This window comes from Amblyomma mixtum, chromosome 9 (assembly GCF_055824585.1).
Source record: "Amblyomma mixtum isolate Tamu chromosome 9, ASM5582458v1, whole genome shotgun sequence".
In the NCBI taxonomy this organism is placed as follows: Eukaryota; Metazoa; Arthropoda; class Arachnida; order Ixodida; family Ixodidae; genus Amblyomma; species Amblyomma mixtum.
The window spans coordinates 6580587-6600324 of NC_143020.1; the positions used below are offsets into that span (position 1 = coordinate 6580587).

At 47.1% G+C, this 19738-nt stretch overlaps 2 protein-coding genes across 2 annotated transcripts in view; both read left to right on the top strand.

The window, feature by feature from the left end:
* The window catches only part of LOC149328178 (uncharacterized), a 37410-nt gene that overhangs the window by 15109 nt on the left and 2563 nt on the right, over positions 1-19738 (top strand). The window contains exons 3-8 of the mRNA XM_089558920.1: positions 2163-2388; positions 14222-14378; positions 15519-15631; positions 16157-16283; positions 16847-17047; positions 18128-18256. Of these exons, the coding sequence (XP_089415046.1) occupies positions 2163-2388; positions 14222-14378; positions 15519-15631; positions 16157-16283; positions 16847-17047; positions 18128-18256 (953 nt within the window). The remainder of the gene's footprint in view (positions 1-2162; positions 2389-14221; positions 14379-15518; positions 15632-16156; positions 16284-16846; positions 17048-18127; positions 18257-19738) is intronic.
* LOC149328179 (uncharacterized) lies at positions 7927-9324 on the top strand. The gene is made up of 2 exons (XM_089561078.1): positions 7927-8751; positions 9265-9324. Exons 1-2 carry the CDS (start codon positions 7927-7929, stop codon positions 9322-9324), a joined length of 885 nt encoding a protein of 294 aa, XP_089417204.1.

Consider the following 19738-nt stretch of genomic DNA (forward strand, 5'->3'; position numbering starts at 1 on the left):
GAGCTTCCGCCTTATCGAATTAGACGACAGCGTAGTCCAGAAGCCTGGCGCAAGAACATGACGCTGACTGCTTGTCACGAGCCCTTGTCGATATAGCTCCGAAACATGACAGCGACGACTCCTTCCTTGCACTCTTCGCCAACAGCACTGCTACGCAGCAGCAATGCTCGGACTCCGTCCTAGACCTTCTCATCTATTGCCTGGAAGGCAAGATTTCTTGGCCCCCTACAGCGTTCAAGCCTGTATTTTCCTCCTCCTGTATGCAAAACGCAATCATCGTGGAGAGCTTGGCGTCCAGCAAGACCATTGCCCTTCTCGTTTGTCCTGACAGGCTTCGAGAGGACATTTTTCATGATTAACGTGGCGAACCTACAGCCCGGAACCTCTGGTTTACCCGCAGCCTATGCCCAGTTCAAAACAACTATTACTTTTCACGACCATCCACGGACGTCGTACAGATCGTTAAATCTTTCCTAGACTGCCAGCAGCGACGGCATCCTCTGCCACGCCAGCACATTTCTGAAGACGACACCACCACAGCAAATCAGCATGGACCTACTCAGCTCTTTTACGACGTCAGTGCCCGGAAGAGGATAATAGTAGCGACCTACTCCTCACCCGATACGCCGGAACAAACGCCAACCTGATCGGCACTGCAGAAGTTGTGATACTATTTGTGGAATGCCTTCTCCTGCTACACGGCGCCCCCGAGGTAGTCATAACGAACAGTGCAGCAGCATTAACAGTCTAGCTCATTCAAACTATCCTGCCCCACAGTCAGACAAACCACAAGAGAGAAAATCTGCGTGCCATCCGCAAAATAACGGCCTCATGGAACGCCTTAACAAGACTATTGCTGACATACTTTCTGTGTAAGTCGACGCAGAGCAGGCGGCCTGGCACGTATTCTGTCCTACACCATGTCCCAGCACATCGGGTCGACTGTTCAATAAAGTGGGGTAATGTCGCGATTCTTTGTAGTCTGAATTTGCTTATCCTCAAGGCTGCCAGCATGCGGCTTTACAATTTTTTGCTGTCGTGAGATGTAGCCAAATTTTTCTCGAATGACCGCAGCCACGCGCAACTCCTTTTAGGTTGTGTGATATTACCATCGATGTCAATCGCATCATATATAGAAAGCAATTTGTCTGCCTTAAACTGAACGCTGCCGAGAGCAGCTACTATTGTGTTCATCGACGACCACCGAGTTCGCCTGTTGCTATCCGCGCTGCTAATTTGTTCTTTTCTTACGGGGTACGAGTTAGCCCAATAGAGAGTCCCTCTTGTAAGCATTTCGATGTCTTCCCGACTGCGGGGCTCCGGTTACCTCTGCGTGACAATTTTGTCTTATTTGTATGCTTCGTATTCGCATCGCATTTCAATACTCTCTCGGGTGTCCATTCGGAAGAATATAGCTTTTCTTTTCTTGCAATTCTTCAGGTAATTGCGAAATCTGTACGTATTGACAAGAGCACGTGACAGTGCCTAACCAGTGCCACTAGCCCTAGCAGTCTATCAAGCTCTGTTTTGCATTCCTTCGCTGATTCCCTTCGTTATTTAACGTATGATATCAACGCATTATTTCTCATTGTTAAAAGCGTTGCCTCACTTTAATGCAGCCGGAGAAAATAAGACCGCTTGTCCCAAATTCAAACATTCAAGCAACAGGCAAAGATTTTCTATTACTAGTATTTGACTAGCACCTAACACTTCAACAAACCTAGAAGTCCTAGAAGTTTTTTCGCAAAGATGTCCAGTGTCTTCTGCATTTCAAAACCAACTGCAATGTTTGCCAAGCTGTTGCGGTTGTAGAAACAGAAGACAGATTCATTGTAGACAAAACAGTCTTTTTCTCATGAATATTATATTTTTGTTTGAAGGAGCAGGTTTTTCTCGTTTATCTTGCTATCACTATTAATACATCTGCAGTTTGTCGAAGCCTGAGCTCTATTGTTACGAAATTCTAGCGTGTGGAACGCAGTTTATTTCCCTTCGACGCACACCCGTGTTCCAAATATTTTTTCGTGTACATTCAGAGCCTCTTCTTTTTTCAGGGTGTGCAGTGCAAGAAATTTTAAAACATCAACGGCGTTGTTACGAACTCATCAGCGATGTCCGATTACCCTCTAAAGGACTCTTTGTAAACGTTTGTTGTTGTGCAGAGGCTCGTCTCCCGAATACTTCCCTGATCTGCACTATGGGCGATCACCTCAGCACGGGCAACACCGAGCTTCCGCCAGACGGTGTCTGCACCATTATTTTCTACGACTCACTGTACAAGCCAGGCGGAAGCACACTGAGCGAGCCCTTCAAAACAAACTTCCAGCGATTCCTTGACGCCATTGGTGCACATAAGGTCACTCAATTCGGGATCGGCTTCGACTATAGGTGAGTTTCGTGGCTGGCGCGCTGCGGTTATCTTTTTATCAACGCACTATGCAACACCCCCCCCCCCCCCCCGTGTCGAAACACTTAGCGCCTTACTGTCTTGATAACTTTAATGGAGCGCCGCTTCAGAAAGAATACATTAAGAAGGGGCGTCATATGACCGCGCTGCTAAAACCTTGTCTTGTTAAAAAGACATCTGACCCGAAAGGCGCGGGTTCGATCCCGGCCGCAGCGGTCGGATTTCGATGGAGGCGAAATTCTAGAAGCCCTTGTACTGTGCGATGTCATTACACTTTAAAGAACCTCAGGTGGTCTAAAATTCCGGACTCCTTCACTACGGCGTCTCTGATAGCCTCAGTCGCTTTGGAACGTTAAACCCTATTAACCATAAACCAAAGCATAATAAGACATGATGGGCAGAAATAAGTGAAGGCGAATGGGCTCAGCGTATCAAAACAGAAAATTACTTAGGGCAATCTGCCGAAGTTTGCTGCGAATGAGGGGTTCCGGAAAAAAAACATTCCCAGGAAAAATTTCCCAAGAAAAAACGCCCCCGGGAAAAATGCTCCCATTTGCGATCTGGGAGAAAATGTCCCCAGATGGTTGCCATGAAACGCCTCGTAACACGCAGTAATTTGAGCATCGGCCTAACATGTGTTCAATGCCACTAGTGGGCTCTTACCTCATGAGGCGGATTTAAGTTGTTTAACGGTGGAACAATGCACTGGCACTGAACACATCGGTATGGTCAACACAACGCAAGTGATGGTGTGGATTATTGCTCAAGGCTGGGAAAAACACTAGATGAGAAGGGCGTCTTGATATACAAAAAACGATATCAGCTAAATACGTTTAATGCTGCAAGTCTCATTTATAGCTTAATGATAGCGTGAAACAAACACTGCGCATCGCCTCTACGCAATCATCGAGCTATCACATGCGCCCAATCCAATATTTAGGAGGCGGTAGCTCAGTGTCTACACACTGCACCAGCAGAAAGCAGCTTCCCGCCTGCAGCGGCGATTGCAAGGTAAGTGTACGGTTTAGCAGATGTGGTGTAAGGCCATGCAGAGCGCTAAAAGTGGGCTAAATTTAAACGCTGCGGTATTGTTTTTTTCCGAGAATGAAGTCTGCATGACCACGGTGTGGTCTGGCACTGCAAAATACTTCACGCCTACATCTATTCTCCAATTCAAGGAACAGTACAATATACAGGGCAATTTGTTGTCAAGTTGTTCCGGAAGAATTATTCTTTGCGTGACTGTTCACTTGGGGACATTTTTTTGCTAGAGGGCGCTTCCTAGGGGGAATGCAAATGTTGGAACTATGGAATGCAAATGTTGTGTAATGTAATTCCAAGACTGTTAAATAATCTTAATAAAGGCCATACAATGCATGAACATATTAGAAACCTTGACGTCTTGTAGAGTTGATTTTATTTATGATATATGAATTCTGATGAATGCAGTTGATGTGTACATGTATGTGTGAAAGTGGTGTGTATTATGTCGACATGTTTTTACACGGCAATGGAAAATTGCCACTCTCTGGTTTGCCAAATTTGCATGTTATTACAGTATTTATAGAGTTGTCATGTGTTTTGATAATAATTGTTATCTAATTACTCTAGTGGCTTTACAAAATATGTAATTTCCTAATGTTTCGCGCATGTACTGTGTCTGCCCTCGTCCATATGTAACGGGGGTGCGATCTTGTGAAGCTGCCCGTAAGGCAGCTTTCTTCTCTCGCCCCCTCATGTCCTTTCAGTACGTGAAAAAAATGAAATGAAATCTTCCTCGGGCACCTTTTTTCCGGGGACGTTTTTTCCTACACCCGCGAGTGTTGGCGCCCGCTTGGCGCTTGCTGTGTACACGTTGGCTTGTTGTGCGCACCTGTATGCACCTTGGCCACTGTGCGCGTGTTAAGAAAAATGCTGTTGGAAGATATCTTTCAGGTCTGTCTTTCAAGGGTGATCTGCTAAAGAAGATTTCCGAAAACAATTGGCGGTTATAAAGTATTCTCATATATATGAAGCTTTACACGGATATTTGATGTTTTGTAAAAACTAACACAGTATTCCAGTGACGTCACGCCTAATGGCGAAATTGTCCACGTGTTAGCAATTTCTAAGCATGGTACAAAACGATGTTAGTCAATTCCCATTGTAAAGTTGCATGAAAAAAGTGCTGATTTACAACAAACTAGAAAAGAACTCAGAAAACGATTTACAAGGAATTTTAATCGCGATTCATTGCTTCTATGAGACACAGTTCAGATCTTCCCCGTTATATATATATATATATATATATATATATATATATATATATATATATATATATATATATATATATATATATATATATATATATATATATATATATATATATATATATATGCGTGAAATTCAGAAACGCTCCATTTAGGTAAATACTTTTTGCTAGTCGACTTTTCAGACAGAGCCTGTCCTTTTTTGAAGACTTGAAAATTTCAGGCTCTGTCTGAAACGTCGATTAGCAATACATGTTTACCTAAATGAAGCCTTTCTGAATTTCGCATTTTACCTCTAGCGAGCAAGTGCTTTTATTTTTTGTGCTATATATATCTAATAAGTTGTGGAAGTCACATTAAAATACTTAACAGATTTATTCAACGTTTCGACCAGGGACTGGTCTTCTTGGTCTTTAAAAACACCAGTCCCTGGTCGAAACGTTGAATAAATCTGTTAAGTATTTTTGTTTGTTTCTTTATTGTGCTTAAGACGGTACAGAAGTAGTGCAAAGGGGCAGAGGCAAAAGACGATAGCAATGAACACCTGACTGGGCCAATGTCCCTACATAACTTGCAGCACAAACAGCACACACATAGGAATGACTGCAAATAAAGCAAACTTGCACCTGAACAGAGGCAATCTGTCGACTACAGAGCAAATTAAAAAGAGCAGGATTGAAGCCAGCACTAAGTAGTCAAATTATACAATTGTGTAAACTAAGCACAAAATCAATTGACAGAATAAGTTGAATAATAAAATACAGAACCAATCGGTGGGCATGGACTCACGCAGTGGAAAATAATAAAATCACAGGACAACACTTTATTATGGTATGCTATTCGCAAGCAGCGTCATTGACCAAATCCTGCAGATATGCTTACAAGTTATACAGAAAATAAATTTTCCCCTTTTTCCTGAAGGAAATCAGGGAAGAACTACAATTAATGATTTCGATTAAAGGCGGGAAAAGACTCAAGCAGTTAGGAATTTGCCAGTTGAGCAGTTGCATACCATAATTCGTTCTAATGAAAGGTTTACAAAAGGAGTGGTGTCTGAAAGCGTAATAAGGTAAACTCTTATTGTAAGTAGAAAAGAAAAGTTCGCCATTTGCTTTAACCTCTAGATAGATAGCTTCGGAAAGCCGCTGGTAATACAAGGCTTCAAGTTTCAATATGCCATCTCTTACAAAAATTCAGGGGCACTTTGGCTGTCTAAAGTGCGTAGAGGCGAAAGCGTTTTCCGCACTACTTTGACTGCTTCTGTGGCACTGGTGGCGTCACATGTAATTGAGTACTAATTACTAAGTGATGACAAAGCACTGATTAATGGTTAATTACTGATTAATGCCAGAATAATAATTAACTGCTAATTAATGACGCTTAAGTTTCGCCTTTAGGAGTGGAACGCCACAGCGTGTTGTAGCGCTGCCACGGAACGCCACTACCCGTTCGGCGTGATGCCTTGCCGTTTGAACGCAACGCTTTTTGAGGAAAGGAAATGGCGCAGTAATTTTCTGTCATATCGGTGGACACCTGAACCGCACCGTAGAGGAAGGGAGGAAGTGAGAGTGAAAGAAGTAAGACGAAGATGGCCCGTAATGAAGAAAATGAAAATTGTATTTGAGGAAAGAAAATTACGCAGTAACTGTCTCACATATCTCGGTGGACACCCGTCAAAATTCAGGGGGGTGGGGGGGGGGGTGCACTTTTTTGACCTAAAGTGTGGTCACTGATGTGTGGTTAAGATGTTAAGCTTCGCCTCTAAGAGTGGAACGCGACAGCGTCTTGCAACGCTGTCAGGGAGTCCATAGAACGCCATCGCCCATTCGGTTCTACGCCTCGCTCGACGGTAAATTGGTTGTTGAGGAAAAGAAATGTATCTGTCTCTCATATCTCGGTGGACACCTAAACTTCGCCGTAACGGGAAGGGAGGAAAATGGGAGTGAACGAAGACACCGTATTCACTAGACGCACCTTTGTTCATTCCGAACAATCGAGCTGGCGTGGCGGAATGGATAGCATGCTCGTCTCGCACTCCGAACACCGGGGTTCGATTCCCGAGCTCGACCAATTTCTTCCTAGGTTTTATTTATTTATATGGCCTGACTAGAGAAATTAATTAGGCTAATTGGGTAATAAAGCAATTAACTAAGCTCAGTCCCACTTGGAGCATCACTATATGGTCCTTTCAATTGGTTGCATGGTTACTAGCCAAAGTACAATTGGCCCCGTTTGAAATTGGCGCACTGTGACGTCACGACCGTTTCGACCAACTGAAAAGCGTGACATTCTCTGTCGACAACTGCTGCTTACAACGATGAGACATTAAAGGCTTTCGCCTTAAAAAATTCAGTCACGTATTGATAAGACGATAGGCCATGAATAAATCATAAACCTTTCTTTTGCATCAGATATCAGGTTATGTGACTTCCCAACTTATCTTTTTAAGCAGTTGCCTTTAAGATGTTGTTATCCCTTATATATATATATATATATATATATATCGTTGGTTGGTTTATGGGGTTTAACGTCCCAAAGCGACTAATCTTTCCACTAAGCGACTAATCATCTGAATCTTTTTTTCCATGTCGCGACCATCCGCTGAAAGTTAAACGCATATCATGCCACACTTCTTCGTTTGCTAACTCTTTCATACTACGTACTATAGTCGACTGGAGTAATCTACCATCACACATCACTTCTGAACGGGATCTTAATAAGTTTCAGGAACTTATTACCCAAATGTCTGTTTAGCTTTACTAATTGATTTTACCACTTGCTGCATTCAGCTTTCTTGTTATTTTGTTTTGTTCCTGCGGTTGTTATGCCTCTAAAACACTCTCTGTTCTTTTTTTCGTGTAAATTACAATGTATACTACAGGTTTTTGTTTATTTTTTTTGTTTTCTGCATGTGCTTTCTGTTCCTATGTATTGCACCTTGGCGCTTGCTCAATCTTATTTTGCGTTGTGTGTCATTGCTCCCCCCTGTGTAATACCCTCGATTGAGGGCCTTTAGGGGTTTATTGAATAAATTGTAGTGTAGCAGCCGCGCTCGCTCACTGTGGGGAGCTGTGTGAGTGAAATACGACGACGATTCAGAGGCGTGAAGCTCGCTCGCAGCCCTAACGTTTACCTGGACCTTTGCTGGACGTTGGAAGTCGACCAAGGTACTGCTGAGCCACAATCCCCTGTTACATTTGGTGGAGGCTGCTGTACGTTCCCCCTCACATCCTGGAGCTCCGTAGCCGCACCTTACCTTCGCCGTCCGTTATGCCCGAAGTCACCAGCCAGACAACCCCCATCCCTTCGCCTACCATCTTCTGTTCTGGCGGGCTCCGGCAGCGCGATCCCAGCGTCTTCAGTGGTGCCGACGACCAGGATGTCAACGACTGGTTGTCGTCCTACGAGCGCGTCAGCGCCCACAACAAGTGGGACGATACCACCAAACTTGGTAACGTCCTGTTCTATCTCACCGACGTAGCCAACTTGTGGTTCAGAAATCATGAGGCCGACTTGCCGACCTGGTCGTCCTTCAAGACCAGTTTCTCGGAGGTATTTGGCCGCCCGGCTGTGCGCAAATTGCGCGCCGAACAACGCCTCCGCTCCCGCGCTCAGTCCACCACCGAAACCTTCACAAGTTATATAGAAGACGTCCTCGACCTGTGCAAGCGCGTGAACCCATCCATGCCGGAGTCGGACAAAACTAATAACATCTTGAAGGGTCTCTCCGACGAAGCGTTCCAGATGTTGCTGGCAAGGAATCCACAAACAGTGGTGGATGTCATACAGCTGTGCCAGAGCTATGACGTCCTCAGGAAGCAGAGAACTTCTACTCGTCGTTCCGGCGTGCACGACGCGTCACTTCCTGCGCCGGCTGTCTGCAGTTTAGATTCTGACCCCGCCTCGCTGCTTCCCGAGATCAAGGCCTTTATACGGGAAGAGGTGGCCCGTCAACTGTCCCTCCTACCTGTGTCTGGCGACTCTCCGCCATCCCTTGATCCCACATTTCGACGCGCCATCCAAGAGCAGGTCACCGACGCTTTGCCCTCCAGCCCTCGGCTCCCACCTGTGTCTGCCCCTCTCACATATGCCGAGGTTGCCGCCCGACCACGACGCCACGACGCCTATGTTTCCCATCCACCTGTCGCGCCGCTGCCACCTCCGCCGGCACCTATTCATCGTCGTCTGCCACCTCGCCGCGCCGTCATGAACCCATGGCGCACACACGACAACCGCCCCATATGTTATGCCTGTGGCTTGCCGGGCCACGTCGCACGGCTTTGTCGCCAACACGAGCCGAGTTTCCGAGACGGGACAGGCCCATACCGCTACGACCCTATGCCTCCTTCACCACCCGTTTCCTCCGGCACCCCTGCGGACTCGTTCCCTGTTGACCGCTCTTCCTACTGTTCACGCCGGTCGCCCTCTCCGCGTAGCCGATCTCTCTCTCCCATGCGCCGACGCTCACCTTCCCGTCCAGAGGAAAACTAACAGCCGCAGTTCCGGAGGCAAGAACTGCGATTCTATCGAACTCTCCAAGTCCTCCGTCGTCACCCGCAAATGTTATTCAAGTGTTTATTGATGGCGTCGCCATTCTTGCCCTTGTAGACACGGGCGCTGCTGTATCCGTTATTAGCGCCGCCCTTTGCCGAAGACTCCGTAAAGTGACGACGCCTGTTTCGAACTTTTGCCTCCGCACTGCAAGCTCGCACCGCATTCACCCTCTAGCGTCATGCACAGCTCGCGTTATTATCCGGGATGTTGTGTATATCGCCGAGTTTTTCGTGCTGTCCCGCTGTTCTCACGATGTCATTCTGGGCTATGACTTTCTAACCTTTCATCATGCGATCATCGACTGTGCCCGTGCCAGCATTGAGCTGTCTCCGCTCTGTGCCACCCAGCCGTGCGACACCTCTCCCCGACCTGGTAAAATGCTGGTTGGAAAAGACACTGACATCCCTGCCTTCTCTGCCGCCCTGGTTCCCCTCTCTTGCTTCTGCGTTCGCGATTCGACTGTTCTCTTTACTCCGACTGTTGCTGCTGCCCGTCGCCACTGTTTCCTCCTTCCGTTCGCTCTTCTCACTATCTGCGATGGCCACAGCGCAATTTACGTTACGAACCCCTTTTCTTGCCCGTCAACGCTTCTCCGTGGCGAATGCCTGGGACATGTCGAATCGGTCGACCATGCTCTCCCATACTCCGTCTCCGAAGAACCTGCCCCTGTCCAAATAGATGCCATTGATTCGTATTCTGCTGCGCCAAACCAAGACACCGTTTCTGTGTTTTCCCGATCTATCGATGCCAGCCTTTCGCCACATCAACGTGCAAAGCTCGTGGAGTTACTTGAACGTTTCCGCCCGTCATTCGACTTCCCACACACCTCTCTTGGCCGCACATCCGTCGTCACACACAGCATCGACACCGGCACGCATGCCCCTTTGCGCCAGCGCCCATATCGCGTGTCGGCCCCTGAGTGCACCGTCATTACCAAAGAAGTGAACGACATGCTTCAGCGCGGTGTCATCCAGCCTTCTCAAAGCCCCTGGGCCTCCCCCGTTGTTCTTGTGAGGAAGAAGGACGCATCCATCCGTTTTTGCGTTGATTACCGTCGCCTCAACAAGATTACGCGAAAGGATGTGTATCCACTTCCCCGTATTGATGATGCCCACGACTGTCTGCAAGGCGCGGAATTCTTTTCTTCACTGGACCTCCGCTCCGGATACTGGCAGGTGCCCATGGATGCTGCTGACCGGCCAAAGACGGCCTTTGTTACGCCCGATGGCCTCTACGAATTTAACGTCATGCCGTTCGGCTTGTGCAATGCGCCGGCCACATTTGAGCGCATGATGGACACAGTTCTCAGCGGACTCAAGTGGCACACGTGCCTCTGTTACCTGGACGATATCGTAGTCTTTTCTCGAGACTTTTCGTCCCACCTGGTCCGCCTCGAGCGTGTCCTGCAATGTTTGACCGACGCCGGCTTGCAACTGAATTTGAAGAAGTGCTGCTTCGGAGCCCGGCGGCTTACCATCTTGGGCCACGTCGTCTCCAAAGAAGGCGTCCTTCCCGATCCTGCAAAACTGCGCGCAGTCGCTGAGTTCCCTCGACCCACATCCCTGAAAGAGCTGCGTAGCTTCATCGGGCTGTGTTCTTATTTTCGCCGCTTCGTGCGCAATTTCGCTTCCATCCTCTCTCCTCTGACCGATCTTCTTGCCGGCGACGCCAACCTCTCGTCTTGGACAGCAGACTGTGATGCGGCATTCACCACGCTTCGCCGCCTGCTTGTCTCCCCGCCGATCCTCCGCCATTTCGACCCCAGCCTGCCCACTGAAATTCACACTGACGCCAGCGGCGTGGGCCTCGGAGCCGTTCTGGCATAGCGGAAGCCCGGCTTCGCCGACCATGTTGTTGCGTATGCCAGCCGCACTTTGACAAAGCCTGAGCGGAATTATTCCGTAACAGAAAAGGAATGCTTGGCAATAATTTGGGCTATTGGAAAGTTCCGACCTTACCTATACGGTCGCCCATTCTCTGTTGTTACCGACCACCATGCCCTTTGCTGGCTCTCGTCCCTCAAAGACCCCTCAGGACGTCTTGCTCGTTGGGCGTTGCGCTTACAAGAGTACGACATTGAAGTCATCTATCGATCTGGCCGTAAGCATTCTGATGCCGACGCACTATCGCGCTCCCCGCTACCTTGTGACTTCGACTCCACATCTTTCGCCACCACTGATGCCTCTTCTCTTGATATTGCCGACATGCTATTTGCACAACATCAGGACCCCTGGATCGGTTCCCTCCTCGCTCTCCTGTCTTCACCATCTCAGCGACCTGCGACCCGCACTCTCCGTCGACAAGTCCGCCACTTTGCCATACGGGACGGCCTACTTTACCGCCGCAACTACCTTTCGGACGGGCGCAAATGGCTCCTTGTCATTCCTCGGCACCTCCGTTCCGACATATGCGCCTCTTTCCACGCCGACCCCCAGTGTGCTCACGCCGGTGTGGTGAAGACCTACACGCGCCTTCGACTCCGCTTCTACTGGCGGGGAATGTACCGTTTTGTCCGACAGTATGTTCGCTCCTGTGCGGAATGCCAGCGTCGTAAAACCCCTTCTCGCCGTTCCATTGCTCCGATGCAGCCTTTGCCTTGCACCACGCGCCCATTCGACCGCGTAGGCATCGATCTCTACGGGCCCCTTCCCATCACTCCGGCTGGACACCGCTGGGTCATAGTGGAAGTCGATCACCTTACCCGTTACGTCGAAACCTCATCCTTACCATCCGCGTCTGCAGACGACGTTGCGTCTTTCATCTTGCATCACCTCGTTCTACGCCATGGTTCCCCTAAGGAACTTCTGAGCGACCGCGGCCGTGTTTTCCTCTGAGACACAGTCGAAGCCCCGCTTCGCCAATGCCGCATTGTTCACCGCTCTACAACGGCCTACCACCCTCAAACGAATGGCATTAGTGAACGTTTCAATCGCACATTGAGCGACATGATCGCCATGTATGTTGCCTCTGACCACTCAAATTGGGACCGCATTCTCCCATTCGTGACATATGCTTACAACACTGCTACACAGAGCACAACTGGCTTCTCTCCCTTCTTTCTTCTTTACGGCCGCGAGCCTACCTGTACCATGGATACTGTGCTTCCGTATCGCCCTGATGCTTCCGTGTCCCTTACCCTTTCTCAAGAGGCGACCTATGCTGAGGAATGCCGCCAGCTTGCCCGATCTATTACAACGCAGGATCAGAATCGCCAGAAGCACCTTCGCGCCCCTACCAGTCCGCCTCCATCTTATACCCCAGACTCGCTCGTGTGGCTTTGGGTTCCCTCAACCAGTCCCGGTCTCTCCACGAAACTGATTTCAAAGTACCAAGGCCCGTACCGTGTCGTCTGCCAGACCTCTCCTGTTAACTACATCATTGAACCGCTTTCGCCGTCCCAAGATGCGCGCCGTCGCGGCCGTGAAACAGTGCACATCGACCGTCTCAAGCCTTACTAGGATCCGCCTACCGTGTGTGCTCCTTAAGTCGGCAGGATGCCTCCTTTTTCGCCGGGAGGTAATTGTAGTTTAGCAGGCGCGCTCGCTCACTGGGGGGAGCTGTGTGAGTGAAAGACGACGACGATTCAGAGGCGTGAAGCTCGCTCGCAGCCCTAACGTTTACCTGGACCTTTGCTGGACGTTGGAAGTCGACAAAGGTACTGTTGAGCCACAATCCCCTCTTACAAAATAAATAAATAAGGCTATGAGAGACGCCGTAGTGGAGGCCTCCGGAAATTTCGACCACCTGGGGTTCTTTAACGTGCACTGACATCGCATATATATATATATATATATATATATATATATATATATATATATATATATATATATATATATATATATATATATATATATAGCGATGTATACGCTTCGTTAAAGGGAACATATTTATTCGACTCGACGTTTCGATCGGAAGGCCGATTTTCTTCAGGAGTGATTTTACTTTTTTAATGCATCCCCTTTTTTAGGGGTGGGCACAGAACAGGTAAGTGGGAAACACAAAGCACATAGCAGAAAAATACACGTAAAAATTATTAGAGGCAGTGCGACCCACACGAAAAAGAAAAGAATAGGAGAGTGCGACGAATATGTACTCAGTAAGAAAATACAACGACCAGATACGGCCTCTGCTTTGTTAAGCACCACAGGCTTACTTATTGAGAGGCGTGTCCAGCTCGGAGGTGCTTGGCAGGTGCGTGGCCGTGCAGTAACTTTCGTAGAAAAATGCAGGAACTTGTTCCTTCTCCTGGCCGCGAGGGCAGAGAAAAAAATAAAAAAAAAATTAAAAAAATAAAGAAGTTTGACCCTCCAACAGAGAGAGTAGGCAAGAGAAAAAAAGAAAACGAGAAAGCGAAAAGAGCACAGAAGAAACCTCCTATATATATATACATCATGTTATATACCATACACACAAATGCCATACAAGATATAATGCGTAAGGCAAAAATTATCATATCAGCCAGGCCAGTCTATGCGAAATATCCAGGCCGCTATGAAAACATTATGTGAGAGAATAAACCTCGAAGAAGCCGTTCTGAGAGCGGCTGACAACCAAAGCCGAATACGAACCACAGGCAGTTGGAGTTACTCAAAGAAAAGAAAATAATTAACAAGTAAGGTCCACTATTCTCCTATCCGACGGACAGGTGCTTGAACAAAACAAGAATGTAGCGTACATCAACCAAAAACAGCACTCGACGTCGTACGTCAAATTGGTCGGCCGTCTGTCAGAATTTCAACAACTACGCCAATACTATTGCCGTCACTTCGAAGTGGCGTGGGGACGACTTAGGATCTGTACTACATACGCAGTTGCAGCGACATCTGTGTCCTACTTATAACAGGAGACGACATGTTGGTGGTGGTTGTAGCTGATGGCGCAGAGAGGAGACGCAGAAGTATCTCCAGTGTTAGCCTTGTTCCTCTCCAGCGTTTCTGCGTCGTCGTCTCTCGTTTTGCGGTTTGTCCGCCTTTATAATGCATGGTTATTTTTCTATTTTTTCTTCGGCCAGGCTGCGGAGGAATACAATGGTTCTCGCGTCTGATCCCGCTACGAAGACGGAGTTGGAAAACCTTTGGAAGCGGCGCATCTATCATTACGGCCACGTCAACACACCAGCCTTTAATGTCAGCGTTACCGATATTGCGGACCTGATTATGAACGCATGGGTACGTTTCGCGTCTGGCATGCTCTTTCTGCCTTCCGAACTCATTGCGCAATCTCTCGCCTTCTTCAAAAGTACATGAGGAGCTTTTCACTCGACGAATATCAGCTATGATTTACTATTTGGCTGTTCTATACTTGCGAAATCCGCCGGCGAAGACATCTGTCTTTAGTTTTTATCTTTTGTTCTCTATAAAGACTCCGATCTGTGTGAGAGTGCTCATTGAGTATTATAACACGATACCCGATCGACAGAGTTCAATTATATTTCTAGAATTAGAAATATGTCAAAGTATTTCTTGTCTCGTGAGTGGCGTATACAGGACATGTTACCAGAACGTGCCCGCACGAACTATCAGTCATGCACTATATGAGTAAACAATAGAATAGTTCATCAAATAACTACCTATTCAGCATGAGTGAATAATTACTCGCCAAGATGTTTAATTAATAATAAACACATTTGTCGGTAATTTATATTGTATCTATAAATTCCTTACATAATTAACATAAATAAATAATTAAATAGTACATTCATGTAGTTACTAGACACTCTAGGAACGGAACCCACGTTTTTGAATGTAGTAGAACCGAGGATAGAACGAAAACGCGACTTAGCAACGGCACAGACATAAAGAAACGACCACGCAGCAACATAATCGGCAACATTAAAGGAAATGCTATTTCGCAATGCTCTAAACAGACATATTTGCACCCCTGGAATTTTTCTTCCTCCACAGTGTTTCTTTGTTTCTTTAATCAGGGGATAAGTTTTTTGGCTACTGAGCACCGATAGGTGCGTTCGATCCGGGCCGCGGGAGCCACCGCTCCTAGGAGACATTGCAAGAATAGCCGTTTTCTGAGGTTCCGAGGGCCTTTATTAATCCAGATGGGGCAATTGTCCGGAGCCCTCGAACAGCGGACACCTCATAGACCGCACCGCTGCTTTCGGATATAATTGCGCACAACTAATCAATGAACGAAACTGGCCTTCATCTACCTTCGAGAGGCTAACCGGCTAATTGGTTTCATCTTCTACAATACTGCGTATTCTAAGGCAACGTTGAGACAACAGAGTAAATCAGGCGGTTACAGCAAAGGGGCCACATGACTACTCTCAATGTTTCCGCGTATTTATTCCGCAGACTATTGCCTCCTTGATGCTTGACAAGGACATCAACGAGAGACCCGTCTACACAGCAGTCGCGCTGCCAATCATCAATGTAAAAGTTGCAGAGTTCGTCGTCGAGCGGTTGAGGTGAGAGCGAATGGGAATGATCTCGAGCAGACTACACAAACCTGTTGCTTTGAAGACACAGGAAATCTTTCGGTAATCGCTTGCAGTTACGAACACCCTTCTTTATTTAAGCGACATTGTGCTAGCTCTTCCTAGGCTTTTGCTGCGTGCAGAATTCACTGGCTCTGCAGCATACTTTTTTCGTAAAAATGGGCCGAATAAGGTCAGGCATTCTAGATTTTCTCACTCTCTCATTCCCTTATCATTTACGAAATCACTGCTACCGTCCTGGTAAAGGTATGAAAGTTTATAAAACCAGATACTGCTAAGCGCATTTAATGTGATCTACGTCTTGTGAGTGAGGGAGAAAATAGACTAATGAGAGGAAAGTTGAAGAGGTGAGCCAGCGGCAACGTCTACCTGGCCTGCTATTCAGCAGTGGGAGAGAGAGAGAGAGGGAGGGATAAGGAAGAAGTAGAACAGGGAGCGAACATACAGTGGTGATGTGGTAATCAAATAAAATCCCGAAATGTTATGTCGATGCAGGACTACACTGGTGGATATCGTGATTGGCTTGGCACACCAGGTGGGCGAGGACAAGAATAACCCCAACTGCCTGATGATGTCTCCATCATACGTTGACAGCCCCAGCCCGGATTACCCATTCTCTCTGGTATGCGCTCGAATTTCAGGGATATCCTTTTTTCCCAGCACAGTGAAAACCTGCGTTCCCAACGGAGCTCTTGGGATCGCGTCACTTCCTCCTGACCCGGGACCGGACCGGACTGGTTCTTTCATAACACGCTCTTGCGAACAAATGAATTAACCGGGTTTTAATGCCTAACATACTACGCTTCGCACTTGAAATCACTGGCAGAAACCAAACGTCCACCTTACCCGATATCAAGCCTCAAGATAACTGCAATAGCGGCCACCTTACCTGACATTCACTTCATGAGGTACAGCGACCAGAAACGCTGTTGGATGTTCACCTCTGCCAGCGTCTGAATCCCTGCCTTAGTCTTATCAGCAATGTTCGTCCGTAAGAAGGCTTTGCTAAAGGACTGGGGTGTGATTAGCACGGTGAATGTTAACAGAGTGTATGCAACGTGCGCAGGTTTAAATAACAAGTTAGTAAACAATTAAAAGAATAGAGCCACACACTTATGCCTTAAGCAACTGTCGGTGCTTATTACTTGCTTTTCTCTCTTTCGCACGTACTGAACAACGGCACAGCGTCTCTGGCACGAGGTGTTCCAGACTATTGGTGATGCTGAGCTGCCCACGACGCTGGCTATGTCTGTGGGAATTCCACTTCGCCGCTACAAACCCCGCTACCCGAGTCAATGTTCACAGTTTGACAGCGACACGACTAAACAGTTGATCATGGGCCCGTGCAAGCCGTTCCCTGGACCTCAATTGGCTGGCATCCTGGAGGTAAGACCGGGCAATGTAAATTTCCGCAAGGACCCTCAAATAAAAATATGTGTACACAAACGCGTGGAAATAAGCTTGAGATAGGGAGTGTTAAAACAGTCCGAGGCATCGATTCATCCAACATCGTTTTGCTGTGTATCGTACATACGACCTGAGCAGTTTTTTGAGATCATAGGTGTTATTACGGTAAGTGAGGGAACAAGACTTAACAAAAATAGTCTGGAAGCCTTTCGGCTGTTTACAAAGTATAAAAGTCCGATGGCAATGTTAGAAGTCGCAGTGGTGATCTTGTAGCAAGAGAAAAAAGAAAAACAGTCACTTTAAACACGAATTGTGCCGGTTTAGACCTTCTGGCTGCCAACAGTATAACTTTTGTTTAAAATTTTTGAGCGCCTGTTACCCTCTCTGCGATTGTAGTTACTGGTCATTACTTAGGTACGCGTGTGTATTACAAAGACATATTGTTATGCACTGTTTGTGCCATATACCTAATCGCGGATTTCAATTATTCGTTGGTCAATTAGCCTCCGCTATTACCTTGAAATATTTGCATAAAACAGCTTAATTTTGCAAATCATTACAAGCCTTTCTAGGTCATTATTCTGGCCAATAAAACATTACCATATTACACCTGATGCTTACAAAAGTATCCATGCTCAGCATTCTTGGACATCGACAACCTGTAACATCTTTTGGTGGCTTCCTCCTGGGCGCATTTCATGTCTAACCGCGTCCTTTCATTTAAACACGCAATCGCATTACCTTGGTAAAAAAAATACTTTTGAGAAAGCACATAGTGTTCGCCTTTCACGTTACATATTGCCAAAACCGCTACTTTATATTAGGAGAAAAGCAAAATTTTATAACATTTTTCTGTGCTCTGAAGCATTCTTGCAAATTCAGATGAGGTGCCCACAAAATCTGTCTCATAGAGTATACCCAGTATACCGAGGAAGGTCGAAAGAATTTTATAAAATCCTTCAAAATAAATTGACTAACTGAGCGATAGTGCTTTGCACGTGGCTCTGCTGATTACCATGCGAACCCTGCCCCAAAGAAATGCGGGTGATCTCTGCGCAGGTTTGCCAGTCGCGTACGCCTTGGGAAGGGCATTTCTCGTGGGACGCTGACACCTCCAGCGAATTCTATTTCGACAAGAGCGCGTGCTGGCTGTACATAAACGACGGATCGGGGTCGCTCAGACACAAGGTGAGGTTGGCTTCATCCTAAGGTTGGTTTCCTCCACTTCCGACGAGCGCAGCTATTAGCTCGGACTGCCCTCCCAAGCAGCGCAGGTAACCCGGCAAACATAGGACATGTATTGGAAGAGGCTGGTCCCACAAAGGACAATAGTGAAACGATCCATTCACAATATTAGCCCGATTAGCTGTCCCTTCTTGGGCTACTGCTCGTTTTTATGGAGCGCCAAGAGCAGTGCAAAAAGTGAAGAAATATGCAGGAGAGTGCACAAAACAGGCGCCGTTGTCCTCTATTTTTTTTCAGCACTTACCTCTCACTTGGTAGCAACTTTTATCCTTTTTATTCTTTTCCCACGGCTACCTACTTCCTTTGAGCGGTGCGTACAGATGGCACGGATATGCTTGCGACTTCGTACGCTCGGCATGCAGGCTGCAATGCAGCTAGCTGAGCCTGTTTTGGCTGTAACCACTGTGTTACAGTCCTGATACGCGTTTTTTGTGGGCTCCTAACGAAAGCCTACGTTAGTGTATTCACTCTTTTGTCATATGCTGATATGAAGCGCAACGCTCCGTCGATCACACGGGCTAAAAAACGACAGACTGGCCCATGAAGACGCACAAAAGCCAAAAAAAAAAAAGATTTGTATTTCTATTCAGGTTTGAAAAGAGTCCGAACGCTTCACGGCTTTCATGAACAATGTTTTTCTTTACCCATATCTTGCCTCCAAGCTTCCGGACTGTGGAGTATTCTCAGTATGATTAAGTAACGGGGTTAAGGAATGGTTAAAGACCGGGAGGCGTAAGTGGGGGGTGCTAGTGAATCTAGTCGAACTGCATGCCGGCGCAAGTGGCCAGCAGTGTGACATACATGCATAGAAATGACGGAAGAGTCAATTCGAAGCCCCGATCAAATCACTGGCTTCACCTGGTCTGCTTAGGCTGGCTACGGGTATATACCCACCCGTCTTGTTATAAAAGACTGCTCCTTTATTGGTGCCTCAGGTACATCCGAATTGACATATTGAGTACAAAAAAAAACACGTGCCATTTTAGGCCCTTCACAAAGCTACTCAGGCTATGAGGGACTCCGTAGTGAAGGGCTCCGGAAATTTCGACCACCTGGGGTCAGTTTCACGTTAAAGAACTCCAGGTGGCCCAAACTTCTGGAGCACTTCAATACGTCGTCCCTCATAGCCTGAGTCGCTTTGGGACGTTAAACACCCATAAACCAAACCAATTTTTCCCACATTTTAAAGTAACGGGGGTAAGGCGCGCGTACCTAACCTTGGGATCCGTTCATTTCGCTCAGTTTTCGGTTCTTGTGGGTTTTACTCCTCCCTGCTTATTCGCAGGCCGAATGATGCCAAACAAGGAACGGTGGCCTAACCTATCCAGATGTCCCGAATATCTCCTCGTTATCTTGCACGTATGGATCCACATAATGCAACACAAGATGGGGAACTTGGTTCACATAAGCAAGCGGGCCTATTGG